The sequence below is a fragment of the Pituophis catenifer genome, unplaced genomic scaffold, assembly GCF_029215685.1.
Source record: "Pituophis catenifer annectens isolate HBS135680 unplaced genomic scaffold, rPitCat1.0.hap2 SCAF_8, whole genome shotgun sequence".
In the NCBI taxonomy this organism is placed as follows: domain Eukaryota; kingdom Metazoa; phylum Chordata; class Lepidosauria; order Squamata; family Colubridae; genus Pituophis; species Pituophis catenifer.
In genome coordinates, this window is record NW_027256888.1 from 20879450 (window position 1) to 20905684 (window position 26235).

The 26235-nt window shown below is 36.4% G+C and overlaps 1 protein-coding gene across 2 annotated transcripts in view; it reads right to left on the minus strand.

The window, feature by feature from the left end:
* Nucleotides 1-26235, minus strand: part of LOC139320491 (uncharacterized) — a 177414-nt gene that overhangs the window by 92718 nt on the left and 58461 nt on the right. For both annotated transcript variants that reach the window (XM_070948836.1, XM_070948837.1), the window contains exons 6-9: nt 20726-20790; nt 17540-17646; nt 15708-15819; nt 13747-13846 (exon numbers count right to left, since the gene is read on the minus strand). In XM_070948836.1, the coding sequence (XP_070804937.1) occupies nt 13747-13846; nt 15708-15819; nt 17540-17646; nt 20726-20790 (384 nt within the window). The remainder of the gene's footprint in view (nt 1-13746; nt 13847-15707; nt 15820-17539; nt 17647-20725; nt 20791-26235) is intronic.

Below are 26235 nucleotides of genomic sequence, written 5' to 3' on the forward strand. Positions count from 1 at the left end.
CCTAAACAGGAATACTACACCAAAATAAAATGCAGTAGGGAGCAAACAACTTCTAAAAATAATGATGATGCCGTATATGAACATGGAAACCAATACATCCAAATTAAACACAAAAAATGAGCCTACATATGTACCTAAAGAGCAAGACCGATGGAAATGTCACTTTTAGAAGAAAATAACAACCAAGAGCAAAGCCCCTACTATCTACCCTAGCCCACCAACTGGTGGTGGGGGGGATGAAATCACATTGTTGTTGGATAAAACAGTCATTTTGGAATTTATTTTTCAAATGGACAATAAACTGTGCCCTTAATGATTTCTTAATCAATTCATGAGACTATTATCTCCATTAGTTAAAAAAGGCTCTCTTTAGTTTCAGCCTATAACTCCTTTTTGAAGATCTGAATCCCATTTTTGAGTCTTCTTTATTGTAAATGACAAGGAACAAGGTTGTTAGAGGCAGCCAAAAGAAGGAAATGTGAGTATTTTTTTTGCTTGAAATATAAGGATAAAAGTTGTGGTTTTAATGTACTATTTTAAAATAATCTATAGCCCTTGAGTACTTTTTAAAGTTAGTAAAATATCAAAACTAAAAAAAGTGTTTTCTCCTTTAGGTTTAAAAGAAAAAAGAAAAAAAAAGAGGATTTTCTTAATATAAATTATGACAAAGATTAATGAGTTAACAAAAGCATATATTACTCCCCACAGCAAAGAGAAGCAGAGATGGCCAAGTTGATTCTTTTATCCAGAGATGAGAATATATCTAACTTTGTTTCTATTCTGAAACTGCTTTCGGATTTTGTGCTTGTAATGAAAAAAAAAATGAAACTTTGATTTCTAGATAGAAACTAGATAGGCTTATTGTTATAGAAATGGCTTGTACATACTGTTGTCCAAAAGCAAAAAGTTGTGGTTGTAATATTGTTATTTTCTACTGTACTAATTGTATCATATCTTTAAAAAATCTTGGAGCACCAAGGAACTTCCAGAGGATTGGAAAAAAGCTGATGTGGTTCCCATCTTCAAAAAAAGAAAAAAACAGACCCAGGAAACTGTAGACCAATCAGTCTAACATCAATATCCGGGAAGATACTGGGAAAAATAATCAAAAAACAGATCTGTGAACATCTAGAAACAAATAAAGTTATAACTAGCAGTCAGCACAGGTTTGTTAAAAACAGATCATGCCAAACCAATCTTATTTCATTCTTTGACAAAGTGATTAAATTAGTAGACCAGCGAAACGCTGTGGACATAGTATATTTAGACTTCAGCAAAACATTTGACAAAGTAGACCACAACCTTACTACTTCTTGGTAAGCTAGAAAAATGTGGGATAAACAGCATCACCATCAGATGGATTTGTAACTGGCTAACAAACCATACTCAACGAGTAGTCCTTAACGGTATTACATCTACATGGAGGAAAGTAAGCAATGGGGTACCACAAGGTTCCGTCTTAGGCTTACTACTCTTCAATATCTTCATAATTGACTTAGATGAGGTAGTAGAAGGAGAACTCATCAAATTTGCATGATGACACTTAGATGACACTAAGCTGACAGGAATAGCCAACACTCCAAAAGACAAGCTCAGGATCCAAAAAGATCTTGACAGACTATCCAACAAAATGAAATTTAATGTGGAGAAAAGCAAGGTTTTACACCTGAGCCAGAAAAATCAAAGGTACATGTACAGATTAGGTGAAACCTGGCTCAGAATCATTAACTGTGAGAGAGACCTTGGAGGCCTAGTGGACGATCATTTAATCAGCAGTGTCAGCAGTGTGCAGCTTCCGTCAAAAAAGCTAATACAATCCTGGGTTGCATAAACTTAGGCATAGGCCACACCTGGAATACTGTATCCAGTTTTGGTCACTACATTGCAAAAAAGATATTGAGACTTTGGAATAAGTGCAAAGAAGAACATCCAAGATGATTAAAGGCCTGGAGACTAAAACATATGAAGAACATTTGCAGGATTTGGGTTTGACTAGCCTAGAGAAAAGAAGGACTAGGAGAGACATGATAGCAATATTCCAGTATTTGAGAGGCTACCACAAAGAGGGGGGGTCAACTTATTCTCCAAAGCACCACAGGGCAGGACAAGAAACGATGGATGGAAACTAATCAAGGAGATGAGCAACTTGGAATTAAGGAGAAACTTCCTAACAGTGAGGACAATTGACCAGATGTTGCCATCAGATGTGGGTGCTTTATCAATGGAAGTTTTTAAGAAGAGACTGGACAGTCACTTGTCTGAAATGGTATAGGTCTCCTTCTTGAGCAAGGGGCTGACTAGAATACCTTCAAGATACCTTCCAGCTCTATTCTCATTAATTAATCTGATTAATTATGTTCTTTAAATAAGGGCAGGCCTTCTATACCCACACCTGATTATTATTTAACTCTAAACATTTTACTCTAATTTCTCTTCCAAATGAACTGGTAATCCTAGAAGTTCACATTCTTTTGCTATACACAAATACAGGTGGTCCTCAAATTATGAGCACAATTGAGCCCAGAATTTATGTTGCTAAGTGAAAAATTTGTTAAGTGAGTTTTGTCCCATTTTATGACTTTTCTTGCCACATTTTTAAGTAAATCACTGCAGTTGTTAAATTAGTAATATGGTTGTTCAGTGAATCTGGCTTCTCCACTAAGTCTGCTTGTCAGAAGGTCATAAAAGAGGATTACATGACTCTAGGACACTGCAACCATCAAAAATATGAACCAGTTGTCAAGAATCTGAATGTAAATCACATGACCAAAGTGATGTTGCAATGGTCATAAGCATGAAAAATGGTCATAAGTCACTTTTTCAGTGCCGTTGTAACTTTGAATGGTCACTAAATGAATTGTTGTAAGTTGAAAATTACCTATATGTTGTTTTGGATCTTTTTCTCAATGGATAAATGAACAAATGTAATATTTTTGATTTTGATGTTTAATTTTAGAACTTGTATAGAGAATAGATCACATTTCAAGTCATATTTACATGGAAATATTGAAATTTCAACATGATTCACACTGTAGATATATATATATATATAAAAGAAGGCATCCAGGCTGACCAAAGGCATCCAGGCTGGCCAAAGGTAAATTCAGCAACATTTCAAAATTACTGGCATATGTCCATTTGAAAGGACCCCAAGAACTATGAAGTTGGCAATCAGACTTATATTTATATAAAGAGCTATGTGTCCCAGATAAAGTGCCTGAGGATACTTCTGGCATTTCACACTTTCCAGTTCTAGGGAATGGAGTTTGCCAACAACATTTTTAAACAGGTTCACCTAAGATGTTCTATAAGCACAGGGACAGACTCATTGATGGGGGAAAGAAATCCTTTAAACAAAGCTTTAAAAGATAGTACTGAGCTCTAGCATCCAGAGAGATCAGGACAGTCACCAAATGTAGAACAGCATTCTTAACACATCTTGAAACTGCAAGGATAGCTGCAATAAACTTACACTGAATTGCTTCAAGATATAGGTTTAGTTATTATAGAGAAGCCGAGAAATGCCTTTGACTATAAAGATCTTTCAATCTGCAAGTATAAAATGAACTCCTTTTAAATGAAAAAAATCTGAACTCATTACAATATATGTGGAAAAATGACAATATAACATCTTTCCCATCAACTCCTCCCCAAAATCCTCAAAAGTTGCCTACGCAATAACTGATGAAAATCACAGAGGCAAAGCTGGTTTACATTTATGCTATCTATCAGTATCGTAGAACCTTCAGAAGTGGGGGAATAGCATTTTTAAATATAATTATTCATTTTGCCAGCTTTGTTCTGCCTCTCTCTCTTTTTTTAAAGTGAGATAAAATAAAAGCTGGATGGTGAAGTTAATATTTCCCAGTTCCACAAAACACAAAAGCATAAATAACAGCCAAATGACTGCATTTGGAGTGTTTCTTTTAAAAAATTGAAATAACAATGGAGTAGAAAGCAACAATTGATTCCTAGAAATAAGAAGGGAAGCAATTTGAATGAGCAAGAAAGTACTAGGAAGTATTACTTGCTCTTACTTCCAGCAAATATATTACTGGGTATTCCAATGTACTAGAAAAAGTGAAGAGACAGAAAGAGATGAGAGAGAGAGACTGGCTAATGAGCAGAAAAGGAATGTGGCTAGTAAGAAGTATTTGATTACAAAAAACAGAAAATGATAATTAGAGCTAAGGCTAAGATAAATGGGATAAGAGGCCCAAAAGATAAAAACCTATGAGGGAAATATATTTTCTTTCTTGACAATGCTCCAGCCATTGAAGTTATTGCAACCTGAATTTTTTTAGATGACAAAATCAATTAAAACCAAATGTTCTGCATTCAATACAATATTGTGCATTATATACAAGACACTTAACTTGCAGAGGTCAGTTATAATTGCTTTAGCCATTTCCGCCCAACTGTGAGATAACAAATCTTTTAGGATTATGTACTCAAACATGAATGAAGACTGATCTGACTATTAAATTAGTTGGAGACACATCCAACACACTTGTCATCATTCATAATATTTGCATGTACTGAGGACTTTAAAATCTCAAACTGTTTTAACCAGCTGTCATCATGGTGTCAACCTCCGGTCAAATAGATCTGAAATAAGGGTTAGCACATTAGTTTGGCTTTAGAAATAACTATTGGACAGCATAATTATTAACATGTTTTTGTTTATGATATTGAAATTTTATCCATCAGATTTTATTATTTTGAATATGAAAAAAGAAATAACAAGGAAAGTATTAATGACTAATAGGAGGAAACAGGCTTTTAGTTACTTCTATTGCATTACAAATATAAAAACTAGAAAAGATTATTAGGGTATATCAAATGAGTAAGTGTATCAGACAAGACCTTCCTTAGTTCTCATAAAGATAAGAGGGGAGAGGCGGGAAGTGCATTCAGACTTGCAAGATTCAGTTACTATAACTTTAAAAGAAAGTAATATTAGCTCGCACAACTTTCATTTCCGAGCCAAGTCTACTTTGGAGCACTGACAAAGAGTCCAAATCACTTGTCAATAATTCAGTTCACCAATGATATTTCTTTTATGGATATATACCCCTGAGAAGTTACAAGAAAATTAGAATCTAGAGGGCAGGAATTCTACTCTCAGTTATATTCAGACTATGGTTTGATTTCTATTTGAACCAGTTTGAAGCGAGGGAAACCATAAAGTGGTTGGTTTTAGTTTAACATGACATGTCCATAATAGGTTATCAAGTATTGTTTATAGATTAAATGTGACCCCAGTTGTTGCAGTTTATTTAACAAAATACAATTTACACAATGAGTGAACACAGCTATTGTAGTTGGTTATTATATAACATGATAGTTTTGGGCTTGTAGAAACACTTGCGCTATTAAGATTATGTAATATGAATAATAGGGCTTATAGAAAAAATAAGATTGGGACAGATCAGTCAAGAATGAAAAACATTTGTAATTAAAATATAACCAATTGCAATTAATAAAGTGCATACTGTATAGAGTTAAAACATGTTAAATTCATAATTCAATAATGCAAGAATGCAAGAGTAATATCTTGAAAATAAGTGACGACAGCTTGATGGATAAGACATGAGAGGCATTGAGGCTGCAGTATTATGGAGACTGATGAAGATCTGTTTCTTGGAGATTTATTTAAAAACACATTTAGCATTGTTTTGCTCTTTTCTTTCCCTTACATAGATGCTGCTTATATATAAACAAGAATTCTATGTACTGCTATCTGCTCCTTTCTACATTGCAAGCATTACCTTCTAGCCATTGCATTTTTAAAAATGCACTTAAAACTGAAGATAACTCAGAAGCGGAAAGCTTATGATGATTTGTTGGACTTCTTCCTGCCTTCTACTTGCTGTTCAGGAACAAGTTGTTGGAGATTTTCTATTGAAACTTCTTCTATATGGGATTGAAGCAGTTTATCTAAGGCTTCTTCCTCCAAGTCATCAAGCTCTGCTTTTCAAGAGCAACATAATGTGCTTTCATTTTGAGAAGCTCTTTTATAGGATCAAAACTTTAAAGTTAGAAATAAAACCAGGTAGATAGTGTCATTAAACACCATGCAAAATATTTTGTAACCTCATTCCAATCCTTTACAATATCAATTACATTTCTTATGTTGAATCACTTCCAAAGTTCAAAGACAATTTGTACATTTTCATTCTCAGTAATTGTGATCAACACCTTAGATGTGCGCCTTTACAGTGTTTCCTATACAGTGTTTTAAGGCAACAATAATATTTTAATCGGGTATTGGCTGCATTGAGGTAAAAACAGGACTTGGGTGAAGAAAAAACAGGAGTCATCTACAACATACAGCAACAGCCACTATGTAGGACAAACAGGCATAAAACTGGCAGAATGCATCCATAAACCAACTAGCAATGAGAAGAGAGCAACATATGGACAAACTTAACCATAGTTTACAGATGTCAAACTCGTGGCATCACATTGCTGTCATGTGACATATTGCAACATTTTCCCCCTTCGTGGAGCTGGGGTGGGCGTCGCCTGTGCATGACGCATCTGACCTGCGGGCCGCCAGTTTGACACACCTGCCATAGTTCATTGAAATGTCTTTGAATATTAGTAGCTCTTAAAGTAGCTCTTAAATTTAGTCTAAGAGGACTATGACTATAAACTCAGCCAGCCAATCACACAACTTGAAATCAGACCAGGACTCAGAAAGGTATTTAAAGGAACTTTTAAAGGCCAGTGCTTCCCCAGACAAGCACAATCCAAAGCGTGCTGAAGATGTCTTTTCGAATGGGGACGAAATCTTTGCAACCAAATCGCCAAGCTCAGAGCTCAAACCAACAACTTAATCATAGTTCAACTGGGAAACATTGACCATCCTAGACCAAGCCAAGTCCAAAAACGCTAAGGAATTTCTGGAACTGGCACTCTGAAAAATTAGCCATCAGTAGTTACATAAACATAAAACAATATCTACTATGCAAAAGAGACAATCAACAAGCCAAAAAGGCAACAAAAAGATCAACCACCTCCCCATTAGAAATCAGCACCAAGATGAAGAATAGATTAACTCCAAGATCAACATCAGACCAACAATCAAGAAGTAAACAATACCTCAATCAAGGAATTGCCAAACAAGCTAACTGTAAACAGCCCAACCAAAGAACTTCTAAGACCACTTCCATCAACACTGATAGGGCAAGCCACTAGAACAGTGGTCCCCAACCTTTTGGGCACCAGGGACTAGTTCCATGTGGAGAGGTTTTTCTGGGGACTGGAGGGGTGGTGGTGGTTTTGTGTGGTCCTTCATCCCACGGATGGGGCTTTGCTTGTTTGCATGGACCAGTATCTAGCATAGTGCGGCCTGGTGCTAGTCCATAGATCAGGGGTTGGGGACCCCTGCACTAGAATATAAACTGAGAGCAAACCCTATTCCTTACTAGCACTGATAATGTTACCTAGTTTGGATAGTGAAATGTCTGCAAGAAAAAAACCAAGATCAGACAGCACCAAGGATCATTAAAAAAGGGTCTGTACTCATAAAAGCTTATTACTTTTTATAACATTTATTAATCTCAAAAAATGCTACAAGACAACTCCTGATTTTTTGTTACCATAAAATAACATAGCTTTCCTTCTACAAGGTATGCTAATCGATTTTTAGTGTTTATAGTGTAACCATGCTTTGAACTTTCAATAATACTTAAGGAAACTTTTAGTTACACTTACATAAGATCTGAGGAATGAAATTTTAGTAAACAGTATTTTTTGAAGATATGCAGCATAAGGAAATGTTTTTTAAATATTAAAAATGCTCTTAAAATACCCATTAATAACAAACATCAAGATGGGTACAGCTGTCTTATCTTAGTAAATGTTAAAATTGTATAGATAAATATCCCTTTACTTTGCTCTGTTTGGTAGAAAATAAAATTTATTGTCAGTTAGACTATGACCATACACTGACCTTTCTTCTATAAACAAGTTAAAATCAACAATGCATTCATCTTTCCTTGACGCAATGGCTGAGTAATTTATTTATATACTTATATTAGCTACTGTATTTCATGTTTCAAAGTAGTACAATTAGTTAATTGGAAGTAAATGCAATGTATTCCAAAAATGTTTAATTTTTTCCTGTGTAATTATCACAATTTTCACAGTTGTAAATGATCAATGGAAACTGTTATTTATGATAAAGTTTAATCAAAACAAATAATACAATAATTACTTTCAAAATATAATTTCCTGAAATTTAATTGACTGTTTTACACAATGCAGATTTTCAAAAGAAATATTTAAATATTTAGAAACTTTAAATATGTGTGTATATGCTTTCTAAAAGCATGAGTTTTTTTTTTTTTTAAAAATCCTTTTAACCAAATTAAGGATCTAATGCTAATATTTTTATTCAGTCGTTCTCTTTTCTTTAAATGAACAAATATTTAATATAGCTGTTCTAAATTTCTAGTGTTTCCAACAATAAAATGAATGTGTATGCTAAGGAAATGAAGACTGATCAAGCATTATATGGGTCTTGACTTTGTGTTATTTCCAGAAATATTTTACTTATTACGTTTATTACATTAAAATCATTAAGTTTTGTTCAGATCCCAGACTACTATAGACATCCCTCTTTATATAAAAGAGGGAAAGCATAAGAAATATAACTTTTCAAGAGGTATGAGCCTAAGATAGCCCAACCTACCAAAAACCTAACTGTAAAACACAAATTAAAAATTAAAATTAAAATAAGAAAATGTTTAGCAAACACCTATCTGATCTTTTTTTTTTTTATTGCAAAAGTTTTACAATTAGATTTTCACCCCTTTTTTCACCCCCCCCCCACCTCCCTCCCCAAACCCTCCCTAACCCTCCCTAACCCTCCCCCCCCAGACTTCCCTATTATATACTCATAACTAGTAACACTAGCAAACAAGCTTAAACCCATCCCTCCCCCTGTATAATTTTTCCTCTTTATCTCTTTACATTAAAATATTTCTAATACATTAAAATATTTCTAATACATTATTTTCAAATAAAAGCTATTTGATACTTTCTAGTTTGGTATTAAAATAAATTAAAATAAGAAAATGTTTAGCAAACACCTATCTGATCTTGATGAATATAAATCACCAGGACCTGATAGATTACATCCCAGAGTTCTGAAGATGTTATCTCACAATCATTGTACTGTATCTTTCAAAAATCCTGGAACACCGGAGAATTACCTGAGGATTGGAAAAGAGCTGATGTAGTTCCCATTCTCAAAAAAGGAAAAACAAAACAAAACACAGACCCAGGAAACTACAGACCAATTAGTCTAACATCAATACTTGGGAAGAAACTGGGAAAAATAATAAAAAAAAACAGATCTGTGAACATCTAGAAACAAAAAAAGTTATAACTACTAGCCAGCACAGGTTTGTTAAAAGAAGTTATGGATGCTTCATCACTGGGAGGTTTTTAAGAAGTGACTGAACAATAATTTGTCTGAAATGGTATAGGGCCGTGATGGTGAACCTATGGCACACGTGCCACAGGTGGCACACAGAGCTATATCGGTGGGCACGCAAGCTCAGCTCCGGTGTGCATGTGCGCCCTGGCCAACTGATTTTCAGGCCTTCTGCGCCAACCAGAAGAAGGAAAACAGTTTCCTGCCTCCGGAAGACCGGGGGGGTGGGGTAGGGTGAGGAAGGCCTGTTTTTCTGTCTCCCGAGGCTCCAGAGCCTTTCTAGGAGCTTGTGGAGAGCGAAAACGGCCTTCCCCACCCTCCGGAGGCCCAAAACGGCCTGTTTTCTGACTTCCGGTGGGACTGGAAGGCTCATTTTTTGCTCTCCCCAGGCTCGAGCCTTTCTAGGAGCTTGGGCAGGGTGAAAACGGCCTCCCTCCTCCCCCCGAGGCCCTCCAGAGGCCAGAAACAGCCCATTTGCCAACTTCCGGGGGGTGGGGAAGGCCAGTTTCGCCCTCCTCAGGCTCCTAGAAAGTCTCTGGAGCCTGGAGAGGGTGAGAAATGGGCCTACTAGGCCCACCGTGCCATCACTTGCCAAAAGCGGGGGGAGCGCGGGGGGTCACGTGCGCATGCATGGGGGCAGGGCACATAGAATTATGGGTGTGGGCATACATGGACGTGACCCCCCTGCACTCCTCCTGCTTTTGGTACACGAGGGCAAAAAGGTTAGCAATCACTGGTATAGGGTCTCCTGCTTGAGCAAGGGGCTGACTAGAAGACCTCCAAGGTCCCTTGCAGCTCTATTCTGATTAACGATAGGTTGATAGTATTGAAACATGAAGCAACAATTTACCAGAGGAGGAAGGAAGGAAGGAAGGAAGGAATTACTAGTAATACATGAATAGGATTTTAGAGTGTTATACAATGTTGTTTTAAAAAATGTAAAATAAATAGTAATTAAGAAGATCTAATACAATAATGCAACCAGTGAGAATGTACAGTTGTGTGAAAAAGAAAGTCCACCCTCTTTGAGTTCTATGGTTTTGTTATCAGGACATAGTAAAAATCATCTGGTGCTTAGCAGTTCTTAAAAGTTGGCAAATACAACCTGAGATGAACAACACATGACATATTGCATCATGTCATCATTTATTTTACACACACACACACACACACACACACACAAAAGCCAAAATAGAGAAGCCATTTGTGAAAAACTAAGTCCACTTTATGATTCAATAGCTTGTAGCAGCAATAACTTGAAGTAATCATTTTCTTTATGATTACGTCAGTGGGGGGAATTTTGGCCCACTCTTTGTAACAGTGCTTCAGTTCATTGAGGTTTGTGACCCTAAATATGACAGCTTGCAAAGTGAACTAGATATTTGCAATAAAAATCATTTCTGAAGTAGAAAATTTCTAATTCAAAACTCAGATTCTTAGTTACTATATTATTCTAATTCTCACAAATGAAGGTAAATGTCTCAGATTAATGTTGGAGGATCCAATCTGAGTTGATTATTGAGACCAAGAGTTTTTTCTCCCAAGTTTTTGGGCTTAACAATGATATAAATCGTTGATTGTTGTTTCCTTGTACCCCTGCACCCTCAGCTGCTAAGTATCTGGTAAGTTAGTGGTAATCAATGTTCCTGCTGACTGACAAGGAGCTTCGGTCATTTGTCTGCCTATTTTTGTCCCTGCTCATCCAACAATCATAGTACTGCAAAATTGAATTAATGTCCTTGTTCATTGCAGTGTTAGGCTACCATGCGTTTGGGTTTCGTTGTCTAACTGCTTACTTGTGTTGTCATAATCTGTTGGTTCAATCAATCTTTAGTACGGTCACAGACTAGTACCATAAAAAAAGCATTAAAAACAATAATAATTGTAAATAGAATAAAAGCAGACAGAATAATATATTGAAGTTGGTGGTGGATTAGCAGTGGGCAGTTAAAGTTTACCTAATTTTCTCAGAGCAAAAATTGGCCATTCAAAGAAACTACTTTGTACTGATCTGATAGCAGTAGTTTCATATAAAAAAGATCAGTATTTTCTGGATATTTTATTAGGTAAGGTGTTATAAATTGAGTCTGTAAGTCCTTATAGAAGATGCAGTATAGCAAGATGTGAGCTATAGCTTCAATGGTCCCTTGTCCACAGGGGCACAGTCTCAGCTCATGTAGTGTTTTTTTTTTGTATTGGCCCTCCAAAACTACTATGGGAAGTGCGTTGTAGCATGCTAAGGTTAAGTGCCCTATAGATTTTTGGGATGGTTATTTGACATTAGTATCTTGCTGCTTCAAAAGGGGGAGTTTGACTGCTCAAATGAACATTCTTGAGAAAAACAGGCTGATCTTGTTGGATTTACAGATCTTTAATATGTTGTTTAAGTGCACTGTGCACACTCATACCCTATTATTAAAAGCACTTCCCTGGAGAGACCAAGATACTGGAGTGGTTTCTCTTCAAATCATACAAATTGTTCGCAATCTGGTGGTTAACTTCCTCTCCATCTGTTTGCCAACATCCTAGTTAACAATTAAAACACAACCAAGCACCATATACCGTATTTTTCAGACTATAAAATGCCCTGGACTATAAGATGCACCTAGTTTTTTTGGAAGAAAACAAGAAAAAAAAATTTGCCTCTTCCTCCCAAGCATCCATCCAGTATTCCTCTGGGCGTTTGCCATGGCCTGTTTGCTGCTGCCCATTCACCGCCATGGCCCATTCGCCGCAGCCCATTCACCACCACTGCTGCAGCCCATTCACCGCAGCCCGTTTGCTGCCATGGCCTGTTTGGAGCTGCGGCCCTTTCGCCAAAAAACTGTATTTTTAAAATGATTTGGAAGAGGGGTGGCATTAGCACTTCCTAATCTTTAGCAGCCTAGATAGTCTAAAGAAGGAATTAGAAGCTAATTCCTTCTAGCTTCTTCCAGAGCTTTTTCTTGACATCCTCTTTCTGAAAGGATTATTATGGTTTTGTCTCGTCTTCTCCTGGGCTCCACACTTCCTTTGAGGACCTCCAGGTCCTCTGGTTGTCAACGTTCCCTACAAGATTTTCCAAGACCTTTCTTCCCCTTTTTCATGCAACCAGCCTTTTTTATAATAATATCTGCCAACTGAATTACTACAGTCTTCATTAGTCCTGTTTAGTGTAGAGTGGGGAGGAATCTAATTTCTTTCATGACCACTCTCTGGCACCTCAATCATTATTTTCATGACTGCCATTGCTCCAAGGTGGCTTCTTCTGTCTGTTGATATTGCTGAGATCAGGATGAAGAGGTTTAGTGTTCTGCCAGCTATTGCTATACCTGGTCTGGTGCTGGATCCCTTGTTAGCTTCCATTGCTTCTAGCAATCATTCAGAAGTTGTTCAGTTTATTATCTTTGCTAGTCATTCATGCATATCTTCCCACATAGATAACCCTGTCTATCCCTATGTGCTCCTAGTCCAAATCACTACCATCTTCTTGGCTCCTTCAGATACCTGTTCTCCAGGATGAGACATTCACTACAATCAGTAAGAATATCCTGTATTGCAATTCTGCAACTACTGGTACTTACTCCATTGCTAGGTAGTTGTATGAGATAAAACTGTTTATCCCCTTATATAATATGTTCTTCTCGTGGCTGAAGTCACCTAGGATTTTTAATGCTCTAAAAAGCCAACCTTTTCTGAGACAACTCTTTTTAAAGAACTGGCTCCTTTTGTTCAGCAAGATGGGACCTTTAACTGGTTTAGGTGGGAGGAAGTATGCAACATTTTTGGTCACTCTGAAGCTGTCCTTACACACGTTTGGATTTATATAACATGCTAAGCCAAAACACGAGTTCAATATTCTGATTCATCTGTAAAGTGTGGGGCACACTAACCAAAACCTTGTTTTCCACTCATCTTTTAAATGTGGATATTTTTCAGAACCAATTCTTTTAAATTGTTTATAAATGCAAACATTTGTTTAGCTAACAATTCCTAAATTGTCAATTTTGAATATATACATGAAATATTAATCCCATTTGAAAGTTATAAATTGTTTTCATTAATGAAATTAACAGTGAATAAACCTGCCAGAGAATCGCCACATATACAGTAAGTTTTTTAAAAATCTGAAAATTTTCTGCCCATTTATAAAATTCCCTTTTAATCATTAGTACTTATTTTTTTAATCAAAAGACCACAAGTTTTTCTACAGCTTAATTAGAATTAATTAGAATTTATTTATAAAGTACAATACCAAAAGAAAACATTGTGATGAATTTGAATTGTCAAATAGGAAGAGTTAGAAATTGAAGATGTACCCATTCCTGTTCCAGCTGGAGCAATCTCTCTGGAAAAGATTTCTAATGCTTCTTTCTGCTTATGAAATACAGCAAGCCAGATAACAACTTCTCGGGGACCCTGTTTTGAAATATTAGGAGAGAGAAAACACAGGTTAATAGAGCAAACAGGAATTTGTTTACTATACAATTACTTCAAAAGTGAAGAACAGAATCTAAAATGTGAATCAGAAATCATAAGATGCAGTAATTTAAACTATATACTACTTTCTGGAACCTTAATATGAAATTGTCATTATTTTGTAAAATTCGTAAAATTGAGTGCTCTGCTAAACCTTATGTTAAATAAAGATATTAAAAGTAATGATCTAGCAATAGAAATGTTGTGTACAGGTAGTCCTTGGTTAACAAATGCAATAGGACTAGAATTACTGTTACTAAGTTACAGTCACAAAGAACAATGTCACATGACTGCACCATTTAGCAACAGAAATTCTGGCACTTTTGGTTGCTGATGTTAAGCTGTAATCATCATGGGTTAGGCAAAGACAACACATGGTCATCATTTGCAATCTCCTGCTGTCTTCCCCATTTACTTTGCCTGTAGGAAGCTGGCAAAAAAGGTTGCAAGTGGTGGTCATGCGACCCTGGGACATTGCAACATTATAATCAGGAGCTGGATGTCAAGCACCCGGATCATAATCATGTGACCATGTGGATGCCGCAATAGTAGGAACTTTGAGGATCTATATAAATACCATTATTCAACCCTGTCACAAGTCCATAGAGATGCTGAATCTCTTTAGAGACCACTAAATGTTCAGTAAGCAAGAATGACCTTTATACAAAATGATTTTTAGACTGCTGATCAAGAAGTATGGCTTGTATGATTTATATTTAAATAGTTAATATTAACTATCATTTCTAAAATGTCAATCTTGATAAGCATAAAGTCATTTAAATTAATGAACAACTGAAGAATCAAACTATTTGTTACACAGTAAAAGGTTTCTGTCTTCTGTCTTTCGGTCTCTCCACTATACTGTTACTTATTATTTATACATATGCTACTTATAATTATTTATACATAATAAAGTAGAAAGAGAAAAAAACAAACGAAAAGAATAAAGCATTTTAAAATGATACAGTATTTGGTTTCTAACTTCCCCCCTTTTTCTGCCTCCACTAATTTGTGGTGTATATGAGCATTTAGGCACCCTTAAGAAGCCATAATGTGTTTATCTTTCCATGGCATATTGTATATAAAGGAACCATCTTGCTTGAATTTGATTAATTGATTGTATTATATTTTGAAGTGGAAAGCATACTACAATGAAATAGTATTGTATTTGTAATGTTATGTGATTTCATAAAGAATTTTACTAAATGAAATTAAAAGAAAATTGTGAAGATAACAATAAATTATGATGCCACTCGCATACCTTTATTTTGCATAGAACATGATATAGTCTAGGTACTTTATTTATTTATCAGAAATCTTTATACCAGTCCCAGCAGTTCGTAATATAAATATATATAAACAAATTATTATAAACAATAAAAACAAACACCCAATTCAGCATCGATGACTGATAGCCACAGCTCTTATTTAAAATATTTCTATCCCAATTCTTCTATAACATTAGACAGCTTACACCTTTCTCTAAAAACCATATACTCTGAAGACCTGTGTCATATAAACAAAAATAAATTATCATTAATGAAAATGACTTTATTCTTATCAGTGCTTAGCCGCAAACTTGTATTTCTGTTCAGGTTCCTATCTATGAATGGCAGATTAGAATCCACAAACAAAAGAAGCATTCTCTGTAAATATTTATCTTTGTTTACATTCACCCTTCCTACATTTTTTTTCCACGAAGTAAGTGAAATGATGGAGGAGAGTCAAAGGGATGGAAGAATGCAATAATTCTTCTCTTGACTTCCTCTTAATCCCTGAAGCCTATCCATTTCATACTTACCCCCTCTATGTTCTGCTTTGCATGAGGTCCATATGTTTCTTCAGAACCTAAAATCTGTAGATTAACTGCACTGTAGTCCTTATATCCCCACTGATGAAACATAATTCGTGTCCTGAAACAAATATACCATCTTTGTTTTTTCTATTTTATTTGCATCTATTTTTATCCCACCTCATATTATAATCACAACACTGGAACACATATAATAAAATTATAAGTAAAAACATCAATTAGCAAGAGCCAGTCTAGTGTTCTGGTTAAAGGCACCAAGCCATAAACCAGAAGATTGTGATTTCCAAAACTCTTTTTATAAGCTCTGGTTGATATGCCAAAAGCATTCCTTTCTGGAAAACAATTACCATAAAATTGTGGTGCATGAACTGGTAACAAGGTAATATGCCTTACTTGAGGTTAGCCCTTGGACCAATACAAAAAACTATTTTACATCTATACTTAAAGCACTAAACTACTACCAATTCATTTCTAGGCAAAACAAGTAAAGACAGTGCTTGTCTTTACTTGTAAAAGACCTACATAGCTTATGATCTATGTCTACTGTATTTGACAGAATATCTCCTTGTAGATATCATCTAAAGAACTTCAGCTACAATTACTGCAAATTCATTTAGTGGTAGTATGGAATAAAGCCTTTTCTGTTGCTAATTCTGGTCTTTAAATTGTAGAAATTGACAGCCCTAACCTTTCTTAGGTTTTTGAAAGGACCCTTAAATACTTCTTTTGTCTAAGCTTTTATAGTTGATTTTAACTGTTACTTTAATGTATTCATTTTATTTATTTTAATTGTTAATTGTTTTAAATTTGATGTTAGATCACCTTTCAATTGTAAATTGTGAAGGGAGATAAATAAATAACTAAAGAGTGACTAAATTTGGTTGAGTTTGTCCTTCGTTTTTTTTGAAGGTCTTTACTGCTATGTGAATTTTTGGGATCCAAGCACTTCCTCATCACTGGACCTTTTTTTAACCATAGTTGGGGAGAAAAATGAAATAAAACATGTTGGAAACTAATCCAGATTTTACCTTTTTGTCTTATTGCAGGGAACAATCATATTGGAATTGTTTACATGAAATCTAGGCACCCATTTATTTAGGATTTGAAAACCATCAATGTCTGAAACCACTCTCCCTTTTAACAACATTTATGGATGATGATAAACATCAATGTGTACCATATTTTTCGGAGTATAAGACACACCTTTCCGCCCCCCCCAAAAGGAGGAGAAAATTTAGGTGCGTCTTATACACCGAATGTAGCTCCGCCCACCCACTGGCCCCCATCCTTTGGCCTGTGCCTCGCAGCAGTTACCTCCTTGCAAGCAAACAGCAAGAAAAAACAGCTCCTTTCAGCTTCAGCACAGCCTAATTAGCACAAGTTGATTGGATCAGCCTCCTGACTCTCAGCTGATTTGCTTTCAGCTGTTTTGCACAGGGCTCTGCTGCTCGCTGCAAAGAGGTAAATTGCTGGAGCAGATTTTTTTTCCCTTGTGCTAATCAAGCTATGCTGAAAATGAAAATGAAAGTAAAGCAGACTGTTTGCTGCAACGAGGCAAAATTGCTCAGAGGCAGAGGGAGATTTCTTTTTCTTCTTTTCCTCACCAAAAAAGGTAGGTGCGTCTTATACTCCAGTGCATCTTATACTCCGAAAAATACGGTAATTTATAACACAATAATGGTAATACATTACTTGAATCATTAGGTGTATATGACACTGTTCATCATTTGAAATAGTTACATTTTAGGATCCTGATCAAATAATAATTTACTATTGTATAATAAATCAATTGGGAAATGTACTATGCATTAGCATCTAACCTTTCCAAAATACTTTCAGCCATTCTTTTTCCCTTTTCTATTGCTCTTGGTCCTCCCATTGGGCAGCAAGCTGTAGCTCTGAATCCATCAAGATAAGTGGCATTTACCTGGGGAAATAGTTGCAAAGGATGTACAATTAATTACACAATCTCTGACTAAAAATATTAAAAATCAATTTTATGGTTATGAATTTTATCAAATAGTCATAGTCTATCTCAGCGGTTCTCAACCTGGGGGTCGCGACTGCTTTGGGGGTCGAACAGCCATTTCACAGGGGTCGCCAAAGCCCTCTCTCGCCCCCCCCCACGCCTTCACTCACCCTCACTCTCTGCTCTGTTGGATTGCCGGCCGTTCGCTTACCCCGCCCACTCCCAATCTATTGCTGCCTCCTGAGTCCCAGCTGATGGCTAGAGGAAAAAAAACTGTTTAAATTCTTGCCGCGGGGCTTCAAAGGGCCGCCCTATAGCCAGTGGTGGGATTCTGCTGGTTCTAGGGGGAATCGTTTGTTAAATTGCTGGCTTGCCCCGCTCCTCCGCACCATTATTTATTGCCAATAAATAGTGGTGGGCGAGGGGTGGGTGAGCCAGCAATTTAACAAATGGTTCGGTGTTTTTTTGTAATTTTATTGGCCCGCGGAGCTTCAGCATAGGCTAATTAGCCCTTGATTAGATCGGCTCCCAACTCTCAGCTGATTTGCTCTCAGCTGTTTTGCTCAGGGCTCTGCTGCTTGCTGGAGCAGATTTTTTTTCCCCTAGCTATGCTGAAAAACGAAACTGAAAGTAAAGCAGACTGTTGGCTTTGCTGTTGCTGCAACGTTGGAAAATTAGGCAGGCAGATTTCTTTTCTTTTTCCTCACCAAAAAAGGTAGGTGCAAACAATGGGAAATTTAGGGCAAAAGAGGAGAGTTCAAGATTTTAAAACACAAAAGAAAAAAGCTCTATTTAACTAGGGAATTGTAATAATTGAGATACTATTAATTGTATATTGTGTTGAAAGCAGAAATGGTTAAGTTGTGGCTTGGAGGAATATATGGGGGAAATTATTTGGTTTATTATTATTGGTAAATATAATTAATTGATTTGTAAGAAATTAGATTGCATGAAAATAATTGGAATATTCATGTTCATATTGATTAATATACAAAAAAGATAGTTATATAAAATTGATTTATATTAAAATGTTGAATTTGTATTAAACAACTGTAATATTACATAATTAACCAATGTGAGGATGGATATAAAAATAGATGACAATGGGAAGGGGTATAATATAGAATAGAAGGGAAAAAATGAATTTGATTAAGATTAGAGATGAGGATGAAGGGTAATATTGGTTTTTTACAAAAATAGATGAGGAATAAATATGGCAAAAAGGAAATATAGAAATTGTAAATTTAATTGAAATGACTAAACACTGTTTAAATTTGTGAACCGGCCAAATACTCTGTTCAAAGAAAATACATTGTATGTTTGTATGTGTGTTTCTAATTATTGTTATTTATTCATATTTGTTCTCTTTTATTCTTTAAAGTTTAACAATTCATTCTTTATCTTAATATCTTTATATTTGTTTGGGGTTGGCTTTCTTCCCTTTCATCTTTTTTATTGTACAGCAATCTTTCTCCTCAAACCTACAACCTCTCTCTTTTCTTTCCTTCTTACTTTCTCTTCCTCCCCCTCTTCTTCTCCTCCCTACTTCCTCTTCCTTTCTCCTTCTCCTCCTCTCTTCCTCCCTCTCTTACCCTCACTCCTACTCTAATTTCCCTTCCCTTCCTTCATCCCTCTCTATTGCTGTATCCTTTTATGCATATGGACTACTCAGAGGGCTGAAAAAGTTATTTCTGACTGGTCCTCGCACTTTTGACCAGTCCTCGAACTGTCCTCACATTTTACGTTTTTGCCCTATCTTGTCACCATGGTGAAGAGAAGCAGTTGTGAAATGAGTGACATGGTTGTTAAGAATGCTACAATGGGCATAAATGATGACCAGTCATAAGTGCGAAGACCGGTCAAAAGTGCGAGGACCTGTCAGAAATCACTTTATTCAGCCCTCTGGGTAGTCCTTTTGTGCACATGGACTACTCAGAGGGCTGAAAAAGTTATTTTTGACTGGTCCTCGCACTTTTGACCAGATCTCAAATTTACGACTATCCTCACATTTTATGTTTTTTGCCCTATCTTATCACCATGGTGAAAAGAAGCAGTTGTGAAATGAGTGACATTGTTGTTAAGAATGCTGCACGGGAATAAATGTGAGGATGTTCATAAGTGTGAGGACCAGTCAAAAGTGCGAGGACCTGTCAGAAATGACTTTTTTCAGCCTTCTGAGTAGTCCCTATACACATAGCCATGGCCACCCGGTCACATGACCAGCTAGCCACGCCCACCCAGTCACATGACCTCCAAGCCACACTCACAAAATAAGCCACGCCCACAGAACCGGTAGTAAAAAAATTTAGAACCCACCCCTGGTTGGGGGTCACTACAACATGAGGAACTGTATTAAAGGGTCGCAGCATTAGGAAGGTTGAGAACCACTGGTCTATCTTATTATAGTAGTAATAATAAACTATAACTGATAAAATCATTGCAAATCATGTTGTCAGTATACCAATGGTTAAACCTAAGCTTATCTATGGAACTAATAAAGAGCTTATTATATTATTCTTGTAAAACCAACCTCCACAGAATTCAAGAGACAAGACCTTTAATTTTAATAATCACAAATATAGGGACCCCTAAGGGGAGGATAAAAAAGAGGAAGGTAGTGGCTATGGTCACATGACTAAAACTGCCTTCATTTTTCAATGTTTGGAAACAGGGCTTTGATTGAGAGCACACATTCTGCCGATCATCCTGCACATATACTCACATTTGCAAAGAATTCTGTTGCTTCACAGATATTTCATTTATCTTTTATAAACATTCAATATAAATTGAATTGTTCTGTAATGAAATGTTACTTATATTCCATATGCTCTGAACTTCACAGCAAATATCTTTCAGAATAACAGGGTTGGAAGAGACTAGAAGTCTTCTAGTCCAGGGGTCCTTAACCACAGTCCATGGACCAATACCAGGCTGAGGCCCATTGGCTGTGCAAGCAGCATGCAGGCACGCAAAGCTGCATTTGAATAGGCAGCAATATAAATAAAATAAATATAATTGTAAAGCAATGAAAAAGAACCTTGTAAAATGGTGAAGGAGGCAATCCTTTGGCTCCCTGAACTTTCACTACACCACCGTCAATGCCTAAAAATAATGTTTAAGAATTCATGATTATTTATAATTAAACCAAAAAAAATCAAATCAAAATCTCTGTTTATAGAGTTGAGCAATAGATATAACCAAATAAAATCAAACAGTTAAAAGAAAAGAGAAAGGACTGGATTACTCTGAAGACCAGTCTGAAGTCAGCTTCCCTTCTCAGAGCCTCAGAAGTATGCTAAACAAAGTATAGGGTTGCCAGGTCTGCTTCCAAAAAATAGCGGATAAGCGGGGGGTGGGGGTGGGGGTTAAGTAGTAAAAAAAATAAAAAAAATTTTTACAATTAAATTATATATTTTCTTACAAACATTTTAACACGTATTAAAATAATCACTTCAAAACTTTACTTAAAATTCAAAACTTCAAATATATTATAATAATATGTAAAATATTAAATTGCATTTTACTTTGCTGTCGTGTGTATTTTTTATTTGACTGCGCAGCTTTGATCAATTCTTTGTGTTTAAGGAATAATTCTTTAATTTCAGTACAACATTGAGAAATATTAAAAAATATACAAAGTTCACTTCGAACTGATGGTACAAGCAGTCGGTTAGGTTCGTCAGTCCACAAATTTCCCATGACGCTGAAAATTCGTTCAACATTTGCATTTGATACCGGAATTGATGCACAATACTGGAGCAGTTTCAGTAAACTCAGAGCTAGCTCTTTCTTGAAAAAGTACGTCCACTTATCAAGGGATGAATCGCCCTGCAGATGAACATAAACTCAGTTGTTTTTAAACGGCCTTGAGCATCCAATAGCTCCCAGTAAGATAGGTGTTTTTCTTTATTGTAAAGTGAGCTATATGTTACAGCTTCTAGTGGGACCAACCAAGACGGGGTCAAGAAGTAGAATTTACCCTTGATTTTTCTCCATGTTTCAATTAAGATGTTCCTTACTTAATGACCTGCAAAGCTCATATATTTTTAACCGTATCTTGCCAAAGAAAATAGTGCCAACACTGTTGTAATCCCGAACCTTCCAGAATCAACAATCGTCTTCTTCTCAGCAGGATCCATTCTCTTATCCAAACTAAGTTTGCAGCCTGATAATAATATTCCCATTTTGGTAAGCCGAATCCCCCTCTTTCTTTCACCTCTTGAGGCATTTTAAGTTTAATTCTGGGCTTTTTATTTTGCCAGATAAATTTAAGGACACATTGATTTAGCTTTTTAAAGAAATTGTTGTCTAATCTAGCTGGTGCTGTATAAAATATATATGTCCATTTTGGGAGGATATAGGATTTTATAATCATGATCCTACGTAATAGTGATGTCTGAAGGTTCTTCCATTTCTCTAAGTCCTGTTCTGCTTCTAATTCCTTCCCCTGCATGATAACCTTAGTTTTTTCCTTATTTATTTTTAAGCCCGCTACATTTCCGTATTTTTCTAACTCATAGATCAAATTTGGGCCCGATAGAATAGGATCTTCCAATATAAATACTAGGTCATTGGCATATGCTTGTACCTTATATTGTTGGTCCTTAATATGCAATCCTTTTATCCCCAAGTTGCGCCTAATTTCCCTCAATAAAGGTTCGAATGTTAGGATGAATAGCAACGGAGAAAGCGGGCACCCCTGTCTAGTTCCTTTCTCGATGCAGATTTGTTCAGATACATCTCCATTAATTAAAATTTTGGTAGACTGCTTCAAATAGATTGTTCGAATTGCCCGGATAAACCTTTCCCCGAATTGCATATGTTGTAATAAGCCCACTAAAAAACTCCAGCTCACTCGGTCAAAGGCTTTTTGCGCATCCACAAAAACCAAAGCCAATTGTTTATCAATGTGGGTTTCATAATGTTCCAAAACATTCATGATTATTCTCACGTTGTCTCTAATCTGCCTACAGGGTAAGAAGCCATTTTGATCTTCATGTATAAATTGACAGGAAACCTTTTAGCCTCTCTGCTAATACTGTCGCAAATAGTTTGTAGTCTGCGTTAAGGAGCAAAATAGGTCTATAATTCTGGATTAGGGATAAATCACTACTATCCTTCGGCAAGAGGGTTATTAATGCTTCTGACCAGGAGTTCGGGATCTTTCTCTCCTGGATTACCCCATTAAATAGGTCTGTCATATAAGGGTTTAAGACTTCCCAAAGTGCCTTATAATATTCTATCAGGAGACCATCCGTACCGGGAGTCTTTCCTGTTTTTTGTTTTCCCATAACCCTTTCAATTTCCCCTTCCGTTATCTCCCTGTCCAGTATTTCCCTAGACATATCCGATATTTTGGGTAGGTCAGATTCTTCTAGGTATTTCCTTATTTCCTGCTCAGGCTTATCTTCTTTTCTATATAAATCGGTATAAAATTCCTGCGCTATTCTTTTCTTCCCTTCTTCCCCTGTGATCCAATCACCATTTCCATCTCTCAAGTTGTGAATTCTACTCTTTTCCTTTTCTTTTTTTAATTGGTATGTAAGCCATCTTCCCTGTTTATTTGCATTTTCAAATTGTCGTTGTTTCATCCACCTAATTTTTTTTTTCTAAATCCTCTTGGTCTAGTAAATTAATTTGGTGTCGCACTAATTTCAAATTAAGTTAAGTTAAATTCTCTATTGTTTGGGTCCTGTTGCAATGCAACCTCACTTCTTGTCAGGTCTTCTAATAATTTGTCTCGTTTAGCCTTCTCCTTCTTCCGTTTCCCAGCTGTATAATTTATCACTAAACCCCGAAACACTGCTTTAGCTGTTTCCCATACATTATTATTTTCCCGGAAGAAAAAACCCATCTCCTTCTTTACATAAGTTAAAAATTGTTCCTTTGAGGACCCTCACGTCCCTTCTCCATCTAGGCCTTGTTTTCAATCCTCCGCATGATATCCAGAGTGGATTATGGTCTGCCCCACTCATTGACACCTATCTCTACTTTCTGTGTTCCCTGCCGCAATTCCCCCGACATTCAAGCCGCATCTATCTGCGACCAAGATGAGTGCCTGGCGGAGAAGTATGTGTATTGTCTATCTTCTGGATGTTTTTCCCTCCAAATGTCTTTAAGTTCAAATTCCTCTTGTATTTGATGGCAAATAATAGGCAGTCTTTTCTTTACAGAGCTCTTTTCCCCCTCCTGTTTCCTGTTTCCAGATATATAGTCTTTATCTTTATCATCTATAGCATTAAAGTCCCCCACTACACAAATGTGTGAGTAATCATATTCTACCAATTTACTATAGAGACTCTGAAAAAAGTCTTTCTGATTCCCATTGGGTGCATAAATACAAACCAGTAAGCATTTTTTACAACAAATTTCTACTTCAATCATTAGAAGTCTCCCTTCTTCATCTGCAAAAATTAATTTCAAGTTTATATGCCTTTGGACATAAATTGCTACTCCTCTTTTTTTAGTTTCCGCTAAAGACGTATATAATTGACCCAGTTTGGTATAATTCAATAAATAAAGATGATCCCTTTTCACATGTACTTCTTGAAGGCATATTATATTCAGACGTGCTTTTATTAATTTATTAAAAATCTTTTTTCTCTTATTTGGGCTATTCAGCCCATTGATGTTAACTGACAATAGACGAATTTCCTCCCCCATCCCTTCTCTCTTCTGTTGCCCTTTCTTGCCTTCTGCTTGGAGTTTCTTTTTTGTTTGTCTTGTTTCTCTCTGGCTCAGTCCCTCAACTCCTATCTCTGCCTCTATTTGCGTCTGTCCTCTTCCTTTCTTTCTCCCGCCTAGCTGTTCTGGTTCCCCTCTCTCTTCCTCCTCTAATAATTCTTCCCCACTCTTGCTCTCCGACTCTTCTCCCACATCCGATTCTGAGGGGTTTATATATCTGATAAGAAAATCTCTGGCATCTCTAAGGTTGTCAATTCTCACTTTTTTATCTGCCCACGTAAATTGTAACCCTTCCGGTAGTAGCCACCTATATAGCACTCTGTGTTTTCTTAGTTGAGCAGTTAAGAAATGATAATTTCACCATAATTTCCGTACCCGTCTGGGGAGTTGTTTCAGAATTATCAGTTGTTTGTCTTTATATGTTACTGTTTTGTCTCTGGACTTCAAAATCACTTCTTCCCTAAGTGCTTTCTTGGATAACCTAACATGGACCTCTATCAGAAATTTCTGCCTCCTGGCGTAACTCGTATGTACACGGAAAATGTCATCAATATCTTTCAGGACATCTTCCTTAGCTATCTCCAGAATCCCAGCCAGAATGTCTGCCACTATATCTCTTAAAGGCTCCCCCCGTTCTTCCACCACATTTTGTATCCTCAGATAAAAAGCTGATCTTTCCATCTCAAGAAAAATAATTTCTTCTTCGAGGGCCCTATTCACTGAGAACTGCTCTCTTTCATTTCCATCCAGTCTCTCCTCACATCGTCCCACTCTCTTCTTTACATCTTGTACTTTACTCTCCTGTTGTGTCAATGTCCCCTGCACACCTTCCAGTCTCTCGTTCAACATTTTAATATCATTTCTGACAGCTCCCAGCTCCCCTTTAAGATCTGATGTTAAGTCCTCTAAGTTTTTGGAGATAACTCCTTGGTTTTTTGTCATCACTTCATACATTGCCTGCAACATGTTCTGTAGATTTGATAACGATGGAGGTTTCTCTGTAGCAGCTAGATCATCCAAAGATTTAAAGGATGAGGATGATGATGTAGGTGTGACAGGAGTAGCGACTGTTGGGAGTGTCAAAACTTTTTTTCCCGCTTTTGTGGTTGTCATGATTGTTGGACTTGACATCTTGCTTGTAGAGATACGGCCAATCACTTTCAAATTTAATTATGATAATTGTGTAATCAGTTCTACTTACAGAGATTCGCCGAGATAATTAATCACCAAACAATATAACTTAATCCAATATTTAGTCTGTTTCAGTATTAATTTAGTTAATTACCTAATCAAAAAACAAAAAAAAAGGAAAAAAAACACTCTTAAATTAGCCAATTCCAGAAATAAATTATATTCTGAAACCTTCAAATCAAATTTAGTCAATAAGGGTGATAATCAATGGGGGTAATTTATTCAGTCAAATATAAAAGCAAATTCAGATCTCTCCTCTTCTGGAGACTCAGTGTGTATTGTAATTTTAAAGTTCACCACTAGAGGGAAGCAGGTTGCTATTCCGCACGCTCAATAATGATCAAACAGAAAGCAGGAAGAGAAAGGCTCTGGAGGGGGATAAATCTGCCCATTCAATCACGATTCTTAATCTACAAAGAAGTCACGAGTAAACACCATCCATCAACGAGAGGGAGGGGGGTGATCCACCCAAAAACTTTCCAGCAATCAGATACAAATCCTTTTCCACAATGTTTCTTTCGAAGATCTTTCAATCAACTCAGCTCAGAAGTGGCCAAAGAGTTCATGGTATAATAAACAAACAGCTGCTTTCCCCGTCTCAGCTCCAATCGAAAGAATGGCACTCAAGTTAACTCTTTTTCCGCCACCACGAACACTCAAAATAGGGGGATC